This window comes from Corvus cornix, chromosome Z, assembly GCF_000738735.6.
Source record: "Corvus cornix cornix isolate S_Up_H32 chromosome Z, ASM73873v5, whole genome shotgun sequence".
Lineage (NCBI taxonomy): Eukaryota > Metazoa > Chordata > Aves > Passeriformes > Corvidae > Corvus > Corvus cornix.
In genome coordinates, this window is record NC_046357.1 from 70,998,098 (window position 1) to 71,021,985 (window position 23,888).

The 23,888-nt window shown below is 37.6% G+C and overlaps 1 protein-coding gene across 17 annotated transcripts in view; it reads right to left on the minus strand.

Annotated features, from left to right (window-relative positions):
* Positions 1 to 23,888, minus strand: part of PAM (peptidylglycine alpha-amidating monooxygenase) — a 123,989-nt gene that overhangs the window by 58,238 nt on the left and 41,863 nt on the right. For 16 of the 17 annotated variants that reach the window (XM_039566560.1, XM_039566558.1, XM_039566557.1 and 13 more), the window contains 4 exons: positions 12,533 to 13,048; positions 11,309 to 11,429; positions 8,969 to 9,026; positions 1,948 to 2,035 (listed from right to left, as the gene is read on the minus strand). In XM_039566560.1, coding sequence (XP_039422494.1) covers positions 1,948 to 2,035; positions 8,969 to 9,026; positions 11,309 to 11,429; positions 12,533 to 12,624 — 359 coding nt within the window. In that variant the 5' untranslated portion in view covers positions 12,625 to 13,048. The remainder of the gene's footprint in view (positions 1 to 1,947; positions 2,036 to 8,968; positions 9,027 to 11,308; positions 11,430 to 12,532; positions 13,049 to 23,888) is intronic. The other variant, XM_039566552.1, reaches the window with a different exon arrangement.

The window sequence follows — 23,888 nt, forward strand, 5'->3', positions numbered from 1 at the left end:
GCTGGGCTCTGGGCTTTGCATGAGGAGCTAGAAAGGTGTTGATAACACACCAGTGTTTGGGAAAGGTCTTAGTAGAGACCACAGCCAGGCCAGCTGACCCAAACTGACCAAAGGGATGTTCCATACCATATTATATCCACTCAGCAATAAAAGGTAGAAGAGAGGAGAAAGGAGGAGAAATACATATTTGTTATTTATTACATTTGTCTTCCAGAGCAGCCATTACTTGTGCTGAAGTCCTGCTTCCTGGAAAGCAGCTTGGTCATGGGAAGTAGAGAACAAAATACTTTGTTCTCCTCTGCCTCTGCAGAACCTTTGCTTTTGCTTTATTAAACTACCTTTATTTTGACTCACGAGTTTTTTTCCATCCTGATGAGGAGTGGAGGGATAGAGCAGCTTGGTGGGAACTTGGTGTCCAGCCAAGCTCAATCCAGCACAACTAAGTATTTTGTCATTTGACAGGTAGGTGTTAACTACAGCAATCAAGAACAAAAGCAACATTAGCTGCCACACGGCACAGGCTGCCATTGGTGAGTCTTCTTCCTGCTGGGAGGAGTGAAGGTACAGCCAGGGAGCTCAAACTACCTGAACCCTAGACTCAAAACAGGGATTTGAGTCTGATTCAGTTTTGAAGAACTTTGGGTTTTGGCTTTGGATCCCTCTCTTCTACAAACTCAGAACATCAGTTAGATGTGACTTGGGCATTGTCTCATAACTTCATCTCAACACAAGCTCCTGATCAATCTGTAACAACATAGTTTTATCATGTACAAATTATTCCAACGCTCTAATAAAACTACTTCCAGAAATATGAAAACAGCACAAGTACAATCTACTCAGTTTTAAATAGGACACTCACCTGTTTTTAAAAGGCCAGAATGGAGAAGTTTTATGTTGGTGTATTGTTAATATTAAAGTATTCAAGTGTATTCTAGCATATAAGACACAATAAAAAGAACACAGAAAAGCAGTCTACTGGAAAAAGAAATTAATAGAACAGAATAGAAATTCTATGCTTTCCGTTTTACTTTGGTCTGACCTTCTTAAGCATCTACTTTTCTTGCACAACTGTGCAAGATTACAACATTTTCAACATTAGAACTGTAGGTTGACGGGTAAACAGGAGATAAAACTTCTGAGGAAAATTTGTTGTGTATGTTTAAAGCATTAAACAAATCATCTCCCCAAAATACGCATTCAAAATGTTTCGGGGTATTTTTCCTGAAAATATATTATACTATACTATTAGTTCTAAATTCCAGGTTTAGTTACCTTTTTGGTAAATACTTAAAAGATAAATTATGATTACACAACTCTATTAGACCACCTATATAAAAATTGTTCTACAGTTCAGAATAATTCATATAACCTTTGCAGCATCAGCAAAAATACCTCATCTGCTCTCTCATGAAAACCTACAGAAAATTTGCAAAATTACTGAACAGATGATTAACCCTCACCCACCTTCATATTCTCTTCATTTTGCCTCCACAGACCTATTTTAGTGGCATTGGGTGTTTCCCTCTGCTCTCACTGCTTAGTCATTTTGAAGGGCAAGTCAACTACCAAGCCCCTGGATAAGCTTCTTCAGCTTATCCTTTGCTCAGCTTGATTCTGAACATCTGTTACATGACTTCATACAGAGAAAAGCAGCCAACTATAGATGAAGACGAGATTTTTTGGTATTCAATGACACACTGTTTACTATAGCTCCTGCCTCCTTCTTGAAGACAGTCAATTAGTCATGAAGAAAACAGAGGAGATAGTTAAAAAAAAAACAAAAACCAGAGCACTTTAAGTGTGGAAAGACCAGATTGTTATACATTTCTTCTTCATTCCAAATTTTCCTACTTTTCCAAGAAATTCTGACACCAGAAAAGGTTTATATGGAAGCAACTAACACCGAAAAAGAGCTGGTTGATAACAAAAGCAAGAAGCAGCTCTTACCAGTAATTTTCGGCAGACGAAGGTTCATTACACCCAAAGAGTAACATGTGATGGACTGTGTCCATGCTGGCATGAGGCTTAAAGTCAACTGAAAAAAAATATGGCAAAACAAGTAAGCTATCCATAATCTCACCGTAGGTTACATAACCAAGATCATCTTGTTCCATTTTTCCCCTGTAATACTACAAAATATGGCAAGTACATCCCCACCCATTTATTTGCCTTCTGCATTCCACTTACACTCTTTCCTTAAATTTTCATTCAACGGCCCTCCTTCTACGCTAAAACACTGTACCTCATTTATTAAGAAAAAGAAACTCTAAGTTCCCAATTAAAACCACTGTATTGCCCACAAAAGTTAAATTTGATACTTAGGTAATAAATCAGTGTATCCCAAACCACAACGTCTTACTGTCACCAGTCTAACTGCAATCTACCTTTGAAATCTGCACTTGTGATTTGATAATACTCAACTTCTTTTGTACTTCATAAAAAATACAAACAAGCAGAAAGTTACAGTTAAGAGCAACTAAATCTTATGCATTAGTAGTATCTTCTCCCAGTATTCTACCTGGCTTACATTCTTTCTGCATCTTTCTTGGGACAACAGTTTCAAGAAGGGATTATGATTGAGTCTAACTAATACGTCAAACCCTTTGGAACGGAAAACAAGATTTGTTTGAAGTCAGCATGATGTCATTGCCCAAAATTTCTCACTATTAGAAACTTAGATGTGAATATTCACCTCTCAAATGTCTGTTCTTTATCCTATGCCACATATAAAACACTGGTTTGGTTTCTCAAGTACTTGTGATCCTGTTTAGCATAGTAAAAAGTTTACCAACACCATGGGAGTAATATTGACCATAAATGTATAAAAAAGGTATTTCTAAAAATAAAGCAAGCTACATTCTTTTATTACTAAAAATAAGTCAGATGCAGGGAATGCAATGGTTTTTCACCTTATACTACAGAAGAAGTTCTGAAGACAAATTACTCCTGCCCTTACATGTACACAGACAGTGAGGAGCCTCCATGTAACTGTCTTCTAGCTATTAACATGGGGAGATGGTGAAGCTACAAACCAGTGAAACACTGTTCTGCTCCTGAGGTTTACGGCATTACTTGCACTCGGAAGTCAGTATTTTAACACAGAGCTGTGGCAGGTTTCCTGAAATGAATGATGATGTGGGTTATTGTCCCAGTTTCATGGGGGAAAATAAATCAAATAGCTTCCTACCCAATTTCTGGAGCTGAGATATGATGTGGAAAATAAGGAAAACCAGCCAAAAGTTAAGGCACACAAGTCAAGTTTTAGGTTGAAGATACAAGGCACGTGTTCAGACTGTAAGAAAATGAGCATGCCACAGCTGAGGGCTTGATCCGGGAAATAAGAGATGTACCCACATGCCCTGGGAAGGTACTTTGAATGATATATATGAATTCAGAAGTACAAAAGTTGCAAGCATGAATGAAGTCTAGAGACCACCTAACATCTTTATTTTGCTATAAGCAAATTCTACTCATTTCATAGATAAAAACCTAATCTGTGTTATGGAGACAATTTCTGTTTTGATGTTTTTATCAGTAACAATTAGTAGTAAAATTACGGTTTATGCTTGCACGGCAGAGGCAACATGTCGCTCTGTGTGGAATTCCTACCATAGTTTTCAGGTGTTTTGGGTGTTTTAAGCTGCTCTTATCAATTTAAGTGCGAGATTAAATTTCTGAAGGGGTTTATAAGAAGTTCACACATGTGAAACTTCATTAACTTTATGGTCAAAATTAGTACTTGTAAAAAACGTACTCTAAGTACCACCTATAAAGACAGCCTTCAATAAAGGTAAAATTGAAAGTTAGGCCTGTTAGCTGCTAAAGCCACCACCTGTCCTGCTGCTTAATACTGTCTCAGTATTTCTTTTTATTTCTCTACCACTGTCCCATTGTGAGTAGTTATTCTAATGAGTGTTTCAGGAAGTCTTTTATTCCCTCCATGTAGTGCCTATTACAATGATATCCTAGAGCACGGACACGACCTTTAAGCACTATTACACAACTTATCACAAATACCTTACTAAATGCTTTTCTTACTAAGAGAAAATAATGCACCAGAGCTAACAAAGCAAAATCAGATTTCTGGAATACACTATTTTAGCTGACATGCCTCATCATTGCTTAACGAAGCACGGAAAAACCTTACAGTCAGCCTATGAGCTTAAGAGAGCTTTGTACAGGTGGTTACAGTATGGTTCCAGTCCAGCTATTTTCGTACCATCACACCCAGGCATATAACTTTCCAAAGACAAGGTTTAAAGAAACAAACAAACATCTAAAAAATCCTGTGCTGAAAAAGCCGTAGAGATTAATGTGGAATTCAAGACAAATGCAGTACCTGTCACAGAATGAGAAGGTGGCCAGAGTTTGAAGAGACCTTAAAGATGATCTTGTTTCAACCCTCCTGCCGTGGCAGGGACATCTTCCACTAGGCCTAGTTTTCCACTAGGACATCTTCCACTAGGCCTGGAACACTTCCAAGGATGGGGCAACCACAGCTCCTCTGGGCAACCTGTGCCAGGGCCTCAGCACCCTCATAGTAAAGAATTTTCTTCTAATAGCTAATAGACCTACTGTCTTTCCTTTCCCCCTTGTCTTGTCACTCCATGCTCCTGTAAAAAGTCTCTCCCCATCTTTCCTGTGGGCTCCCTTCAGGTACTGGAAGGTCACCCAGAAGCTTTCTCTTCTCCTGAACAATTCCAACTTTCTCAGTCTTTCCCCATAGCAGAGATGCTCCATCCTTCCGGTCATCTTTGTGTCCCTCCTCTGGACTTGCTGCAACAGGCCCATGTCGTTCCTGTGCTGGGAACTGTCACTACCAAAGGCTTAAGAAATATTAAACAAAAGTCGTATTTTCCTAGTTCACAGCCTCCACATTTTACACTAATGAACAGAAGATTACTCAATAGTTAATTTATTTAATGCATGCAGAAGTGATACAAATGACTACTAAAATAACAGTGGCAGTTTTCATACACATACTAAAAATTGAAGTCTGACTTAATTTCTTGATCAAGTACTACTCAGAACTACCAACTCAAAGAAAAACCGGAAAGAACAGAACATGACACCAGTTTAAGCTTAACAGTGTGTACTTAAGCTATGTATTTAAAAAAACAACTTCTAAGAAGTTAATCTTAACAAATAACAATTCAATTAAATAAAGTTGATAGTTTGGTTTTTTTTTTTAATATTAGTGTCCTCTCTATCGCAGAATTAACTTTAAAGAAATTTATCAAGAATTCAGTGTCTGGAGAGCGGCAAACTAGGGAGACATTAGAGGCCTCCAGTACAGTGAAGACATCATTGCTTGGCAACAGGAACGTTTATACATGCCATAACAGAGTAACAAACCTAGAGCTTCTCAGAGTCATTTACGGATGAAGAGTAATAAACCATCTACGTCAGTCTGTGTTGCTGAACGTAGAAGGCTTAATTTCATTTCTACAGCACAATCAGACAGATAGGGACTTATCGTGAGTCAGTAAGAAAAAGACATTTATTTACTGGTTGCCCATGTGAATGAATGCAAGCAGGTGAAGATGACAGTCAAATTCAGTCAAGTTTTTTGGCTGAGTGGCCTACTGTCAGACTCAATTTTTATGAGTGTCTGTAGAGCACCCTTTAGCTATCTCTTCAGCTTAGTAATGAAAAATCGATTTTTATCAATGCCTGCACCATTAAAGACTCAACTGAGTTTCTGGTTTGGCTACTTATTCATAAACATTAATCAATCATGATGCAGAAGAAGAAAACCACAATGGTATGTTTTAAAAATGTAACTGGAGCAATACTTTCTTGAAAAATCACATATTAATCTGACTCAGTAATAATGTTTTACATACTAATCTGACAGCCATTTCACTTCACACGAGCAAAAGGCATGCTCCTAACATAAACCATATGTATACCAATCCACCTCACAAAAAACCACTCTCCCTAACCCGATTTGTCAGTATTTACAGCCCTTTGGGACAGAGAAACAACAACTGGTTGAAACAGAAATCTCAGCCTTGACAGTCTGACCCCTCCACTAAAGAACATAATACAGAAAACAGCATCTGCCAAAATATACAGATGCATGCCTGAAAAAGACCCATAGGGCAAAACCTGCTCTAATTCTCCTGCTAGCTGGAGAAATTTCATTAAGTAAGTTTGATCGATTCCCTCCTCTGATAATGTCTGAGAATTGACTCCAAACAAGTTTGTGAATTCTGGTACAGTATCTCACCAGCTCTGAAGTACAAAGTTATACCCACTGTCCCTGTGCAATCATGAATGTTTACCGGTTTCCTTTAGGAAATAGCAAAATTGAAGTCTGAATTCGAAGTCCTTAAATACAAATTTAATAAAAATAATGAAAAAATGTTACAGAAAAATTTTCTACTTATTAACAAATGTAGTACTGCCCTCATATAACACTAAAAATGAAGCGCTCTCTTCCAATATTCTTCTATTTCTTATATTCTTCTTATATTTCACCAATATGCAACAAAAATATCTTGCTGTGGGTTCCATAACAGAGCCTCCTCTTCTGCAATGTCTTGGAGGTGGGAAGAAACAACAGTAAAAATAGCAAAGCAAAGTAAAAAAAAAGGAATGAATTAGCAAGTCTTGGTGAAACCATGAAGACACTTGGTCATAAAAATGTACTTCTAAACCATAAAAGGAAACAAAACACAAGGTATTTATAGCAAATAAACTGAACTGAGGCAGAACATGTAGCTTTACCAACAAACTGTCTCAGGAACCCAGTTTATTGTTTCAGTTATGTGTATTCACACATCCTCATGTTAAAGCTCTTCAGAACACACACTGTCTTCCCAACACATCATCAACAGCAACCCAGTGACAATTCATATGCTAGTCTTCCATTGTTTTTGTCACAAAGTGAAACAGTATGTTTTAAGGCAACTTAATTACACCATTTATTGGCAATGCAATGAAGGAAGATTCTACTTAAACCATAAAAATACAGACTCTATCCTTTGAAAAAGAATAAACACTCTGTGTGTCAATCTTCTATGCTTATTTAAGCAACACAAAATACATGTATGTTCACAACACTTAACAATATCCAAAGCAGTTAAGGAAAAACTTCACCAAGCAGCTAATTTCTTAGGTGATGATGTCTATTGTAAAAACCTCTTTCTTGAAAAGATTAAATTTTCTATCCAGATATTTTATAAGGTAGGTCATTCTACATTCTTTCTGCTCTCTACAACTGGATATGATTGAGTCTACTCTTTCTAATGATCAGGTAACTTCTGCTGATTATGAAGACTCCAATCTGAGTCTTTTCCATGAGGAACACTTTCCAATAATTTTACTGAAGCAAAATGGAACGATCACATGCTTCAGACTGTCCATTTGCCTATTCATTTTGTGTGGAAGTGAAAAAAGAGGAAAAAATCCAATAATTTTCTTTTACTTTTAAAGAATACAAAAATACGAGTTTGTAAGGAATGCTATCTATCATGGGAACACTTTAAGTTCACACAACAAGATGGGTTTTTTTATAAATTGCTCATCCAGCTCCTCCTGCTCTTCAAAGCTCTACATGACAACTAGAATGGTTTCTCCATTCAGAGACCTGATTCTGCTTGGTAATGACAGGTACTCAAGAACAGCGATTACTGGAAAGGTGACCAAATCCTGTAAAAATCATGTGAAGAACATATAAACTTTTAGTTTACATCACTTTTAGGTCTTCAGAAAAAAATAAAATGGGTTGCATTACATGACTTGCATTGAGACTTTGCACAACTTTTAAGCAAATTCTTTCAGTAGATCCTTTTAAGCATACACACCATCACAAGAAGTTTATGTTCCTTCAACACAAACAACAGAACGAGACATGCAGCAACCTAATAATGAATTAAACTGTGGAAATTTTCAACTCGGTGAAACACTAAATAAAAGCTGCTTGAGCAGGAAGTTAGTAGTACTGTCTTTCTATGAATCAACAAAAGCAGAAGAGTCTGTAGAGTTGTAGAAGAGTAGTTTATTTGAGAGTGAACACTCACTCCCTTCTACGTTCATTTTTACTTCTGGGATGATACTCACAAACAAAACGTGAGATCAGATTCTCACCTCTTTACAAAACTGATCTATAGAGAAAGCACTGGAAAAAAATTCACTCATTTTTCTTAGTTACTGTAATACAACATGAAAATCAAAACACAATATTCTACCTTCTGAGGGATTTCCACAAGAAAATCCAAATGGAACAACACTCTCATAATACACTACATCAAAACTACATGTGAGTCCCACCATGCTTTTATTAAGTGCACATATCCTAAAATGCAACGAAAGTGTAAAGGAAGAAAAAGACTGTTTCCTTTTATACCGTTTATAGCATGTTCTGATAGCAAAACTATCTTCAGCCAAACCAATAAGCCTTCTCTCTCTCTGAGCAACTGGATGTTCATGGCAAGGCACAATAAAATTGTTAAGTACCGCAAAGATTTTCTGAACAGATGGTGTTCTTCTGCTGATCTATATGATGACAGCATTTGTAAGGTACTACAGTATTTCCTTCTACTTGTCCACCATCCTATTGATGCCATGTCATAAAAAACCCCAAAAAATAGAAGAGGGTTTGGTTTCTCCTCCAAGTAAAACCCTTCTGCAGCCAACACTGACTGTAAGTGCACAGGATTTACAGCCTGTACCAGCAGGTAAATAGTCTGCTCAGCAGTGCAGAATTAAGTATCCAGCCAAAGACAGAAAGCCAATACTCAGCACCAAATGGGACTCTCTGGTGCTGACTGACAGAGGCATCTGCATGCAGCTCCTTAACTGCTATTACTCATGAATCTCCTCAGATACAGTGTTATCTTGACTCTAAGCAGCTCCATCTAGTTTGTTTATGCATTAGCCATGACAAATGCATTTTGGAAACTCTAACGTCCAAAGATTAAGTTAATATGAGTCAAAGAGAAAAAAGCTAACCAATACTCACCTACATAGGCTTCATCATCCACTGGCAGCGGTATTGACATGCAGAGGTAGGTATCTGACTGTTAAAAGAAAAGAGAACAGAAATTACCTTTAAATTGGGAGAATTTAGAATTAAAGAATAGAAACATAGTATTAAAATTCCCTACACTTTCTGAAGATGAATGTGGGAATACCAAACAAATGAATATACACAATAGGACCATATAGAAAAAACATCACCTACTTTACTGAGTTATATGGGCAAAGACAATGTATGATTCGTTTACTACAATAAGAAATAAATTCATTGCCACAATTTATTTACATGTAACAGAGATCAGGCTATACGGTCATCAAAGTGGCTACTAGGTTGATAGGTACACTATTAACTATTTTATACCTCTTTTTTCTTAAGCCTTTTTTCCCCCCAACTTCTAAGGCTGTTTAAGAAAGGAAATGTATCGTGTACTGGAATTTCACTACACCCATGAACTCAAAATCTGACAGGACTTTCACTTTCATAAGGATATCTAAATAGATAAGATAAAACTCCTGCTATGAATAACTTCAAACTTAATTTAAAAGAAGACACTGTGAATAGGTGTAAACAATTAAATGCAACTGAGAACAAAGGACAGGTACAATGCTGATAACAATATGTGATTACACAGAGCAGTGATTTGCAGATAAGAAAACATTTTTGGTCTTTTTGCTAGAAGATGGGAAGGGTGAACGGAGGTTAACTGATAAAATTGATGTGAATGCCTTTGGGTACGGTCGTTACATGCATTTACAGAGTGAACATATTAAAGCCATTTAGAAATAAAAAAGGAAATATTCTATGTTTTCTATTTAACCTGGGTTCAGAAGAAGATTGCTTTTTTTAAAAAAAAAGCACAACCTAATTTAGGACCTTATACTAAAACTTTGAAAGCCAATGGCAGTAATGCTTCACACTGTAGTAGAAATTGAACAGTTTCCAATGAATGTTCATGTGTGGTACCTGTGCCAAAAGAATGCACAACTAGGTATAGGTAGACTACTCCTAAGTCATGTAAGGGGTTGGTTGCCACTCATGCACCCATAGAGCAATCACAGTTATTAAATGCAAGACAAATCCTGGCCCTCCCACCCCTTCAACATGCCCAGTAACTCATTTTAAAAATGCAGAGTTTTTGGCAACCTTTCCCCCAGCCTTGACAACACAATACACAATGAAGTTTTTTTTTTAATAGGAATCTGAACTGTCTGATCTCTTCATATGTTTCCTAGCTGTTCAACTGATGGCTTCTCAGGTAAAATCAGTAACACAGAATTATAAATGTGCACCTGGATGAACTGAGAGCACTTTTCACTCTTTCTGACAGAGAAGTTTAATATTTTGCTGCAGACAAAGAAGATCTTTCTAGAAAGTAGAAACCATATTTCTGTTTTGCACTTGCTGAAACAACACCTCTTGCTTTAAATTACACGTTCCAGAGGGGTTTACCCCAATAACTTGAAAACCTCATTTTCCCTTCACTCCTTTGAGAGTGCTATCTGCAACAATGAGTCATCAACTACCGCAGCACAACATACTGCTCTTTTCAAGCACATGTAGCCCTCTAGAAGAGATGTAGACCTCTTAATGATATATGTAATTCCCTGCAACGGCTTACTGCAAAAAGAAAAAAAAAAAATCATTTTTTATCTTGCCTAATGAAATTAGATGTGAAAATGACAGTGGAATCTCAATACTTTTATGTGAATCTTAAAAATGCTAATGCTAAGTTGAAAAATCTTAACTGTCTTCACTTTTACTCACTTGGCTCAGTAGAATATAATCTTTAAAGAGTATACCATCATAAATTCATACCTTAAAGAGTAAGGTAATTTCATAACTTAAATAGTACACCATCATAACTTGTTTATAGTAGCTTTCATGGAGTATTTTGAGAGTTAAAAATACTAGGTCAGAAGTACTATGCCTTTTAAAGTGCTTTTTGGTTGTTTTCTGTCAGCTTGCCAAAGTTGCAGCAACATACAGTTTAATGTAATTAGATTCACTGATGCATCATCTGAGATTTGGTGTAAACTGCAACTCCATGTCTTACTAGCACAGATAGAAATATTTCACATTATAGATCTTCAACAATTCAGTTTATGAAACCATCATTTTACAAATGAAATTAATTCAATGAAAAGATTTTTCTCTCATTTGAGGTTACTTCTTTGTTGCCTACTTTTCTCTGAACATAGATATATATCTATAAAAGTTACCCTGATTTTTTTGTTCATTTTATTTGAGTGACATTGTAGGGAAGGCTTTGTTTTCCTAGATTATTAAAAGAAGAGAAAGTGGCAAAAACTGCAGTTCTCTCACCTGCTTAGGTGTCACCCCAGGCATGCGAATGTCCAGTGCAAAATCTGACAGACCAAAAGAAATCACCGGCTGGTCACTTCCAAGGCATTCACTGGAAAGAGATGTGGTAGTATCTTTGTATCTTAAAAAGAAGGAAGAAAGATTTTTTCCAAAGTATTGATTTTTGTTATGTCTTTCTTAAAGTAAGAGTCTACAGAACTAGTAAAGAAGTTTGACAATGCTGCCTAGTTCCAGGGGTGATCTGAAAACTTCACTCCTTCATGAGCTGAGGAAAACATCTTTCTGAAGTATTTCCTGATCTGAGCAATCAGATGACTAGTTTGGAAAATATTAACTGAAAACGTAACCTACTATTTCATCTTAATAATTGTCTCAGGCACATGGATGTACAGATAGAGAATTAGTTCACTACAATATGTCAAGTACTATTAATAATTCACAACAGTTTTGGAGGGTTTTTTTGAGACTATGTGCCTGATTTATAATTCTATACAGATTAAATTAAATTACATGCAAAGGGGCAACTTTTGCTTCAAATACTATGGCATTTATAGCAACTTGTATGCTACTACAAGCAGCAAAGTAAAACAGTTAACTTTGCAACATCAACGAATATGACATTCTGTATTGAATGCAACATATAAACAAATTTTAAGAGTAATGTAGATCACTGTAAAGAACTGAATGGTAAGACGTGAGAAACATTGGTGCAACACTGATACAAGTTTTGACTACGTATATTCCTGTATACAGAAGTGACACGGTACCCAAACCTCAACAACAGTAAAATCCTTTTTTCAGGAGCTGAGGCTACTTCTCTTGTCCGCACTACATTAAAGTTTACCTATGCAATTTTGAATTCAAACCACAGCTAAATTCTCAGGACTGTTCAGCTTAGTTGTTGTTTTCTTGTTAAAACATCATCTTACCCTGCAAGCTAACTCTAGCATCTGAAATAGATTTACAAATACAGCTGTAACTAAAAGTTTTATTAATCGCCATTTTATCATCCTAAACTCACCTTTAATGAGCAACCCTGTGGATAAAACATGAGTTACTGTCTTCAGTATGACAAGAGTGCCATTTCAAAGTGCAGAAAGAAAATGCAGAGCAATGACCAAAACCAAACACCATAATACATTTTTATCCGGACATGCTTTTTCATACTTTTGTAATATTGTGACTGCATGCATTCAACACATAATATTTTCCTGCATAACCCACCTCTTGAAGACTGAAAGTGGGCTTCTGAAACCCAAACAGATGTTTTGAAACAGAAGAAGCAGTATTAGCAGGTTGTTAACGAAGCCAGCCATGTCCACCCTGCTGTCTCTGGTCTGATTAAGTGAGCAGAAAAAGGGCAGTGCAGTTCTATCAGCTGTGATCCTGGCAATTACGTGGCAGTAGCAGCAGTATCATTTCACTACTTCATTATTATGTACTCTGCAGGCATCCTCCAGCTTCTGACAGACCATCTGTCTTGGAAGGCGATGCACTGTAAATCAGGAAGGTGGATGATACTATGTTGCCTTTATTATTAGCTATGAAAAGCTGTTGAAGAATCTTCCCTTGCAGATAGATGATACTGTACTTCTGTCTACTTAAAGAGCTGAAAAGGAGTAGCACTCCTGATGCTTTCTGCCCAGGCTGTGCAGTTAAATCTGCACGTTACTTATAAATCCAGAGTGCTGGAGACTTCAAGTGGCATCACAGAAACCAGCATCAGACATCCTTCAGAACCTGTAAAAATAGAAGGAGCTTTAGGATGACTAACACATTAGAGCATTAGTTCTCAGCAAATCCCTGTTGAGGCATTTTAATACATTAATAAGTTCTTTCATTACCATTAGCCCAACCCCATAAAGATTGCATTGGTTCTGTTGATTCATCCTTTTCCTGCCCTTCCCTGCATACAGCATCAGAAACAGACACATTCGATTGTGATATACAAAATGTACTCTCAAACATATTTTACATTATGCGAAGAAATACAAAAACCTACTCAATATGTAAAATGCAAAGTATGGAGTACTTCACATATGCAAACACCAGTATAATGTGTTCTGCAAGCAGGAAAAAAGAAAAAAGCCAACACTGACATAGCAAGAATCAAGGTTTGCAAATTTTATTAACTATCACCAAACGTTTCTGCACATATTGCAGACTGGGAGAAAATTTTACTTTTAATTCAACCTGTAATAAATCATTATGTCATTATGGTATCTGTTTCTTATGTACTTAAGCTACGTTTTATATCCATTTCAGGAAAGAGATACTTTAATTTTTTTTTTGGAAATACAGTAACCCCAACTGTTGACATCAGACTGCCCTACATTAGTTGAGTAGTTTTCTATCCTTTCATACACTGAGGGTATGTCAGCATAAACTATCAGTCTCCCTCCTGTTTAACTTCAACTGTTCTTACTTCCCCACTTTAGTTGGCATGGTATTTAATTCCAAAATTTTAGCATTCTTTATTAAATATGCTAGAAAATCACACCATGTCTTAGCAAAGACATATACATTAGTATTCTTTTATTTTTTGAGAATTACAGTTTTGGTGGAAGGAAAGTTTCCAGTTATAATCAAAATCTTTTAACTGTCTTATGTAGTAATTCTTCTAAATTAGTATAAATATTCTGGATTAGTAAAAATACTAACAAGAAAAAACCACCCAAATTAAGGTATCTTCCAGCTACTGGAAGACATAGTCAAAATACTTTTATAAGGATGAAATAGAAAATAAGGATTCTGACATGAAACCAATGAAAATCCATATATTTCGTAAAAAATCACTCCCATTTCAGGGCACACATAGCAAAAAGGCTTCTTATAAATCAAAAGTGCTTAAGCATAAACTAAGAAGCCATACTGGCTACACAGTCACTGCCTGTAGTTAAACAGCTACACTAGATTTGCATTGAACTATTCGCAAGATCTGATTATGTTAATCAACACTAAACTTGCAAATTTTATTCACTGAAGGATGGCATAAAAGATTTAGTCACAAACAACTAAAAATGAACACATATTACTTTTCAGCTTGCCAAAAATACACCAAGGCTGTCCACAACCATTCATGCAAGCAATGATACAAGCTTAATTCCTTTTTTAATGTAAATTTTCATGTCACCACTTCTGTGACCTAAACTGTTTTCACTAGTGAACTATACAAATCTGCAACACATATAAAGGACTGTGCAGTGATGGAGACCAAAAATCACTTAAAAACAAACAAAGAGAAAAGACAAGCGTGACATGCTTCACATAAGTTAAGACAACTACAATAACATAAGGCTTCATTACTTTCATTCTTTAAGGAATAGCTACACAACAGTGACTGTTCAGTGTCTTTGTAAACCACCTGACCAGAAGTTCTACTACCCTTCTTTTATTGTACTACCCAAGAAATTGTGTCTTTTTTTGCCATATCATAGTGCAAATACACTTGACAAGCAGGAAATCTGAAGAACAGGGGCAGGAAGAATACAATGAGTTGTAACATACACAGAACTACAACATTCTGATTTTTCTTTTTAATATGAAAAGATATTTTCCAATAACTATAAATAAGAACAAATGCTTAGCTTATGCAGGCTTCACTAAGTCTGAGATCTGTTACATCAAGTCTATTACAAACATCTACATGGTATACAGTTTAAAAAAGGAGATGTATTTAATATAAAAGAAATAAAGGAAAGGAACAGCTCAGCAGTCCCTCCTCATGTGAAATACAAGGGCTTTGTTATAGCAGCTTTTAATCCTCACTACAAGTTAAGCATGGTAATAGCAAAAATCACCAGAACACATCTTAATGTTAAGAGAATATGTGACGATTTGTGGCTTTTAGAATGCTGACCACAGGAGGCAGGGGTAAAGCAATAATCTGGAATAGTCTGAAAAAGCAAAGAAATTAAAGCTTTAGTGAGATAAATACATATCTGTATATTCTCCTTAAAAATGGTCCAATTTCATCACCAAGTGCTTTTTAAGGTTTATCAGCTGGATGAATATGAAATATGAAGTTTAATGTGCCCAGTACTTCAGATTAGATCCCTGCACAATGAAATTTTACATCTGGAAGGAAAGGAGAAGAAAAAGAAAAAAAAAGCACTATCCTGAAGTTATTCCAATGTAATGTTAGATATGATGCAATACAGAAAAATATGAGATGAGGGAAAACAGTAAGGATGAGAGATTCAGTAATAAGATTACATAATTACTTAGGTTCATTATGTGGACATCTAGATACCACTGTTATGCTTTCAGTTTGGGGTAAGAGATCCCAAGGGAACAGAAGTAATAAAGTAAAAAGACATAATTAATGACAAAGACTACAGTGAGAGAAAGGGAGATGAAAATCAGATTGGGCAATGCAAGCACGTTATTTTATCCCACATGCTCCACCCAAACAAAGCAAAAAACAAGAGAGTAAAGAAAAACAAAAACAGTCAAAAGGAACTAGCACAAAGACTGAATGGGGCAGGGGAGGAGAGGCAGGGGAGGAGAGGCAGGCAAGACATTGGAATTCAAAATAGAATGCAAAACAGAGTAACAATATATCAATGTGACATTAAACAAATTAGAACTGTCTTTTAAAAGACTAGCAATTAATTTCCAAAAATCAGCTACATAAAAAGAAAGCTCTGTATTAACCACAAGTTTATAAAGCACATTATAGTATTTTCTTATTTTCTGTTTAGTGACTAGAACATTTCATATACAGTACCAAGAGAACAAGCCAGAAGCAGAAACCACACCCTCAACCATCATTACCTTCAAAGAAAGAGAAATGAAAAGATGATTAAAATCCATGGCAATTAATGTCCAAGTCTATCACAGATGGTAATTTCTCATACTTGAATCTCTGTTTTTGTTATGCACTGAAGTCATGGAAATGAGCAAGGATTCCTTGCATTCTGTCTTCAGCTAGAGTCAAGTTCACATTTTGTTTTAGGCAAAATTTTAAGCTTAGACAACAACTGGGTATACAAACAATAGCCAGTTCAAGAAATGAACTGCAGCTAGGCCTCCAAGTTGGAACACTTTGCTTCTAATAACACAGGATAATCAATATGTTGTGGGATCAGCTTAGGGATTAGTTAATGCACTAAATGCAGCCACCTAGGACACAGATTCATAGAAAAACATATTTGACAAGAAGTCATCAAATTAGACAACCTCTTGATCCTCAACATTAATGAAAAATATCTCACAAAACATATCTAGGGGTTGGGAAGACATGCACAATGCAGATGATACTGGACTAGGACAAGTGACTGATACACCAAAGCGTTGTGCTGCTATCTAGAAGGAACTCGACAGGCCAGAGAAATGTCTTTATCTTGACCCATGAGCCTCTCATTATATTTTCTCTCCCCTGTCCAGCTCAGAGGGAGTGACTGAATGGTTTTGGATGGGTGCCTGGTGTTTAGACAATGCCAACCCACCAGAAGGATTAACCTTTGGCGGCATGAGTCCAAGCACGGCGAGGAGGTCACAGAGGTGATCCTTCCCCTCTACTTGGTGCTGGTGAAGCCACACAAGGAGTGCTGTGTCCAGCGCTGGGCTCTCCAGTGTGAGGGAGACATAGACAGACCGGAGAGAGTGCAAGCAAGCACCAGGAAGATGCTGAAGACACTGGAGTATCTCTCCTACCAGGACGGGCTGAGAGAGCTGGGACCTTTCAGCCCTGAGAAGAGAAGTCTCAGGGAGATCTCATCAAGGTATAGAAATACATGAAGGGAGGTTGCAAAGAGGATGAAGCCAGGTGCAAACTCATTAAACATCTTTATCAGTGATCTGGGCCAGGGGATCAAGTGCCCCCTAAGTAGATGACACCAAGCTGGGTGGAAGTGTTGACCTGGAGGGCAGGAAGGGTATGGACAGGCTGAATCAATAGGCTGAGGCCAGTTGGACAACGTTCAACAAGGCCAAGTGCTGGGTCCTCCCCTTGGGTCACAACAACCCTCTGCAGTGCAAAACTGCCCTGTGGAAAAGAACCTCCAATCATCCATTCTAATTGCCCTCTATTTTCCTTCTCTTGCTCTCCATTTCTTCAGGAAGATGATGCCCTCCTCCCTGCCCACCTCAGCAGTGTATTAATTTTCCATCAGATCAATTGGTCAATGTGCCAACAGGCAATTGCTGGCCTTCTATCACAAAAGAAAAGGTGTGAGCATACAGCTGGGGCTGTAAAGGATCCCCTGGCTTGGGCAGCAACCCATACTGGATTTGGTGTAGTATTAAACATACTCTTTTAAAAATGAAAATGGTAACTTTTCAAATATAGCTTGCCTCTTGGTTTAATTTATATTGTGCAAACTCCTATCTTCTGCTACCAAAAAAAATTCAGACATGAATACCGAAGGAATAATAAAAAAAGAGAAATATGATTGCTCTTAATGTTGTTTTTATGAACCTTCTCCAAAATTTGTTCTGTTGAGAGTAAGTATGATGCCTATTTTTAAAAGAAATATTTCATAAAGAAACCTATTGCCCAGGCCATCACAGGAAGAACAATATTAATACATTAAAACAATATTAATACATTAAATAAAGGACTGTGATTTGAATTTTCTTGTATGCATTACCACAGTGAAACTGGATTCATTCTAACAGGAGATACTTTTCGAATGTTTTCCAAATATATTGAAATTAGACAATGTGTATTTCTTTCCCGTTCAATTAGAACTATAAAGTGGTAATTAAAATTTATTTATAAGAGCAACACAAGATATAAAAAAAGTTCAATACCGGAATCTAAGCTTATTTTGAGAGATTCTGATGACCTGTGAAGCATTTTTATGGGTTTCCTACTGCGGAAGCAAGTTCTACTTACTATCTTAGGATAGACTATCTGTACCAAGAAAAATAATAAAGCAAAATCTTTCAAGTGCTCTGTCAATTCAGTAAGTACGGTAAGTTTTACCCACAAGACAGATTTTTTTTTTTTAATTATTTGAAGTTTTATACAGCAAAGAAATGGAGGATGAAGAACTGTCATTTACATGTTTCTCTTTTGGAGACCAACATGTTCATGACAAAACTTGCAGTTTCCTAACTGCTATTAAGAGAGAATACCATAAACCCTGTGGCCATAAGGAAACCCTATTCATTAAACAATAAAGGAAGCATTCAACTGTATTTAGTAGGCAACTCAAACAGCAATAGTAGTTACGGAAATCACAAACAAAAGGATGCAAGGAAACAGATTATTATATATGTTTATGCAAAGAAAAAACAAGGACATTATTTCCAGGGGGACTGGGCAAAAATTTATAGAATATATAGAAACTAAAACCAGCCTCAGATTTTTTTGTCAGCCTCAGGAAATGCATGAGAAAACACAGAAGAACCAAGGAAGCATAAAACCCCACAACTCAAGGTGTCAGAATTGCTGTCACCAACCTCTGCATACAGCTGTCACCCTCAGCATCTCCCAGATTAGGACAAACGGGACAAATTTAAAAGTTTAGGCAGACTTGATCTTGTCAGATAAGCTTCTAGAATTGTTAATTTTTAACACCATGTGAGAACTCAGTGCAAACAGAAGAAAATGTGTAAGAAAAAAAAAGATGCAGTAAAGATTTAGCTACTCTTTCACAATGTGACCTTATTGAGCAGCCTTTGCTTAAGACTTGGTTATTTGCCAACAAGTAAAGCTGTCCTAGGACTACCTCCTTAGTCACATTTTCCTCCCTTTCCTAAAGTAGATAAAACAAATACCACTCCTCAACACAATGCACACTCAGGTGTGAGACAAGGAAATACCTGAAAAAGAAGGAATTTTAATACTACATAATCTAGAGGCACTTGCTAGAGTGTTTCAGACGAAAATAAAATTAATGTTCTTGGAAATTCTGGAAACTTTCATCAATTTCTGAATTCTAAGATTTTTCATAACATGATATACAGTTCAAGGTAAGATTTTTTGCTCATTTTCTCCATCACCATACCATCAACTATTTGGTATAAACTTGTTTACAAACAAGGATTTGTTCTTGGTTTGATAGAACAGAAATATGTAAGCAAACCACCAAAAAAAATTATTTCCTGTTCATATTTGTGCTTGCATTAGTAAAACATTAGGAGACTTCAAGCAGAAATTCACTTTTACAACCTGAAACTACTTGAAACACCCCCTTTCTTGTCTTGAGAGTCAGATATTTTTCAGAAGTCTGAAGACAAGACATCATGTGTTGGCTCTCCCACTCTGCATTTTAATAGCATTTGAAAAGCATCTTATTCACAATAAATCACCTTCTAATGCTTCTGCTTTGACCAGGTATCAAAACAGGCAAAATTCTCTTGTCAAGAAAGATCAACACTTTTTATAGAAAGACAACATCTTAGCAAACTGCTAATTTCATGTAATGAAAAAATGAACAAGCTGGATGGTACTAATTTCTTGCTCAAAAGGGAAAACATGTAAGATGCCTCTGCTTTCATTTAATATCCAGATCACTATCAGTAGCACAATGTAATAAGAATAAAAGTTCAGTGAAATGCCCTCTGTTTTCCCTTTGTTATGCAAAACCAGAAAATATTAAAGGGAGAATGTTTCATAGAGTTAGAACTAGCCTCCAAGGATAAAGCACATGAGAGATCATTTCAAATACTTCAATTACGCATCACATATGAACTATGAATTAAATTCATTGCATGTTCCTTCACTAAGAAGGACATTAAACTGCAGTGGGCTCAGCTGCAGGGCTCTGTGAGAGACACCAGAAGCTGCCCCTGTGTCAGACAGAGCCAGTTCCAGTCAGCTCCAAGATGGAACTGCTGCTGCCCAAAGCTGAGCCCCTCAGCCATGCTGGTGATGCCTCTGCTATAAGGTATTTAGGAAACGGTACAGAACATTGCACAGAAGCTGGGAGGGTGAGAATAACTGAGAGAAACAACCCTGCAGACCCCAAAGCCATTGAGGAAGGAGGGGAAGGAGGTGCTCCAGCCTACAGAGTCCATGCCAGAGCAGGCAGATGTACCCAGGAAGCTGCAGTTCCCAAGAAGTCCATGCTGGAGAAGGCTCCTGGCAGGAGCTGTAGCGCACAGGGGATCTACATTAGAGCAGCCTGTTCCCAAAGAACCAAACCTATGAAGAGAACCCATTTTGAAACAGCTCATGGAGGACTGTCTCCCACAGGAGAAACCCCACTCTGGAGCAGGAAGAAAGCATTATGAACTGACTGCAACTTCCATTCCCCACCCCCCTGCACAGATCAGGTGGATGAGACAGAAGAGTTGAGAGTGAAGCTGAGCCTGAGGGAAGTTGGTTGTAAATGTTATCTCATTCCTCAGTATCCTACTCTGTTTAATTGGCAAGACATAAAAAATAGAATATTCTGAGCTGGAAAGGGACCCACAAGGCTCACTGAGTCCAACTCCTAGCCATGGACAGTACAGCCCTAAGAGTCACACCATGGGCCTGAGAGCATTGTCCAAAGGCTTCTTGAACTCCCCATTGCAGGGACAGGCTAGGTTTTTTTGTCAGATTAATGAGTTGGAGCAGCTCAGAAAGGTACTAGATGAAGCTAAGCACTGGAAAAAAAAAATAGAGAAACAGCAGTGTGTTGCTAGGGCTCAGGACAGCAGCAGGTGCTGGAACACTGCTAATGCTAGCAAGCTTCTAGCTCCCCTTGGCCAGGCAGTTGTAATGCACCTTTATGCCTGTTGTTCCACAAATGGTGGTTCCTGGCTCAGTGTAACATTCTTATGAGAATGCTGGAGTGATTAGTTCCACAGTTTCTATTTGCTCAGTAGGATGCTAGAATGACCTGTCAATCCAAATACTATTCAAGACAACACCTCCCAAATCCAGACATCCCCCCTGCAAAAACCCACCTCAAGAAGCCTTATTTAAATAACAAATGTATGGCTACCAGAAAGAAAAATAAGAAAAATTAAGAACTTTTTTTTAAACCCTTGAATTGTATGTCTTTTTTAAGTAATTCCAGGTATAAATCTGGAACATCTTCCTGTATATCCAGTCTAAGTCATGTAGTTAAACTGAGATTTACAGCATTAAATTTTCAGCATTAATTTCAGCATAAAATTTATAGCATTAAACCTCATAGAAGTTACAAGCAACTTCAATTAATGAAAGTAAGTCAACAGGAGTTTGTTACAGTTCATTACAAAAGTAATGTTGTAGTCTTTCCTCACTCCAAATGGCACAGATAACATCATCTCTCAATTAAGGGAAAAGATAACGAGGAGAGTGGACGATGAAAACCAAGTCAATGAATCTAATTCAGTTTAGTATTCATTAACAATTGAGCAACATAAGATCCATGCTAAAAGCAGATGAATGAATCCTCAACTATTATAGACCTTTTTACGACGCACTTTTTACTAGTTAAATGCATTGTTTTCAAAACTAGTATCCATAAAATTAAAAGAAAGAATTCTGTAAACATCAAAATAATGCTAGAAATCCAGCACCTCTAGAAATACAGACTTTCACAAAATACAACAATGCTAATACTAAGGTAACTGAACACAATGAAACAGAACAGTATTTCAGCAGAACAAGTCTTAATATTATGTGGAATTTTTAAAAAGTATAAAGGTAAGTACAACACAATTGCCTGTGATTATACTAGCACTAGGTTTTTCTACGAAGTGCCTAAATACAGGTGGAGTACAGTAATAGTATATTTTAGGACATAAATGGATAATCAGGCAGAAGCACAAGTTTCTTTGCTAGAAGACACCAATACACACGGGAAACCAGGAGTTCACAGGAGAAAATGGAAGAAAAACTAAGCACACTGGAAAGGAAGAATAAGGTTAAGAAAACCAGAAATAAAAACTGATGAAGAAAGAAATGCTGAGAACATAGTACGCTCCATTGCTATGTACAAAACGTCCAACCCCATAGCAGAAGTCAGGAGAAGGGACTCCACACTGCAGCAGGGGAATGTGCTCTAAAGGAGGTATTAGCCTATGAAGACCTCACACCAGAGCCGGCTCCTGGCAGATGCGGTGGCCTGTAGATGGGTACCCATTCTAACAGATGCACATGTCCCCTTAGCCAAATAGTACAGGTTCCAGAGAAGATAAAGATCTGAGCCATTAATGTGCCAAGAACTCCAGTTTTATCTGTCCTCTGAAAACCCACAAAGGAGCAGAGTGACCCAGTGAGCATCCATGCTCATGAGCTTGGAACACCAATCATGCGATTAAAAAATGAATAGCAAGTGGCTTTTCCAAGGATAATTTGTCAAGGAACAAAGGAAGTTACAGGCACAAGGAGTCTCATGCACACTTTTCCCATTGTATACAATTTGACTATGAGCAAGCCACATAAATATGATACCCTAAGTGAGCCTTTGAGCTCTCCCTGCCAGGCAGCGTGGCTGCATGGCAGTGATCTCCCCTGGAGCTGGGTGGCCTCTCAAGGTTGCTCCTTGAAGCATATTACCATTTTACCAAAGGTAGGTCTTTGTTAAGTGACTGGTAGAGCATACAGCCCTGGTGGAATGGTAACTTTGACTTGTGCCTGGTAATTTTGAATCATTGTTCCAATGACTGGGCCACACAGTAGTAGAGTTAACTTGGGCACCAAACTGTAAGTCACAGTTTTACAACATCTTATTAATAACACTTTTGCTAAAACCATTTGACAGTAATTCATTAAGTGATCGAAATCACCAATTCACGACACCCATTAGGAGCAGTGGCCCTGCAGGGGGCTCACACTGGAGAAGCCTCATCTGGAAAGACTATATCCTGAGGAGAGGACTCACATTTTATCAGTTCTTGAAGGATTGCATCCCACAGGAGGTACCTCGCATGGGAGCAGGGAAAAGGGTAGTAGTCCATCACAATGTTAGATCCTATGGCCTGGACCAAAGGGACAAGGGTTGGAGACTTAATGGAAATACCTTTAATTTGTTGTAACCCATGATTTCTTTTTATGTTAAAGGAATTCCTATAAAAGGACCTACCTGAACCAGTGGCGGACAAGCTGCACACAAGGCAGCACAAGTGCCACAGTGACCTGACCTGAGCTGGCTTTGGGGCCCAGTAACTCCCCACAACACACCACCTCTCTATCCTAAGCAATCACCAGAAGAGATTGAGCTCCAAGTCATGGACTGAATGAACTCAGTGAACATTTGTGGGCATTTTACAAGGGTGGTCCATACATGAAGGATCTGTGTATACATCAAAAGACAGGAGGTGGTATGTAGGTGGTGAGGACAGCGAGGATGTATTGGATAACACTGGACCAGAGCATGATATGAACAGTATGGGGATGAGGTGTGGGTTTGTGGGGGTAGTGTAACAATTTTGGCTTGGATGGTGCACGTTTTCTTCTGAGTAGCTTATATGGACTTACGCTTTGGATTTGTGAGCAAATCAGCATTGAAAACACATGGATGTTTTAGCTGTTGCTGAGCTGTGGTTACACAGAGCCAAGGCCCTCCTTGCTTCTAACACCACTGTACCAGTGAGAAGGTTGGGAGGGACACAGTCAGGACAGCTGACCCTAACTGACCAAAAAGATAACCCATACCACATAAAGGAGGACTGTGGGGACATTTGGAGTGATGCCATTTGTCTTCCCAAG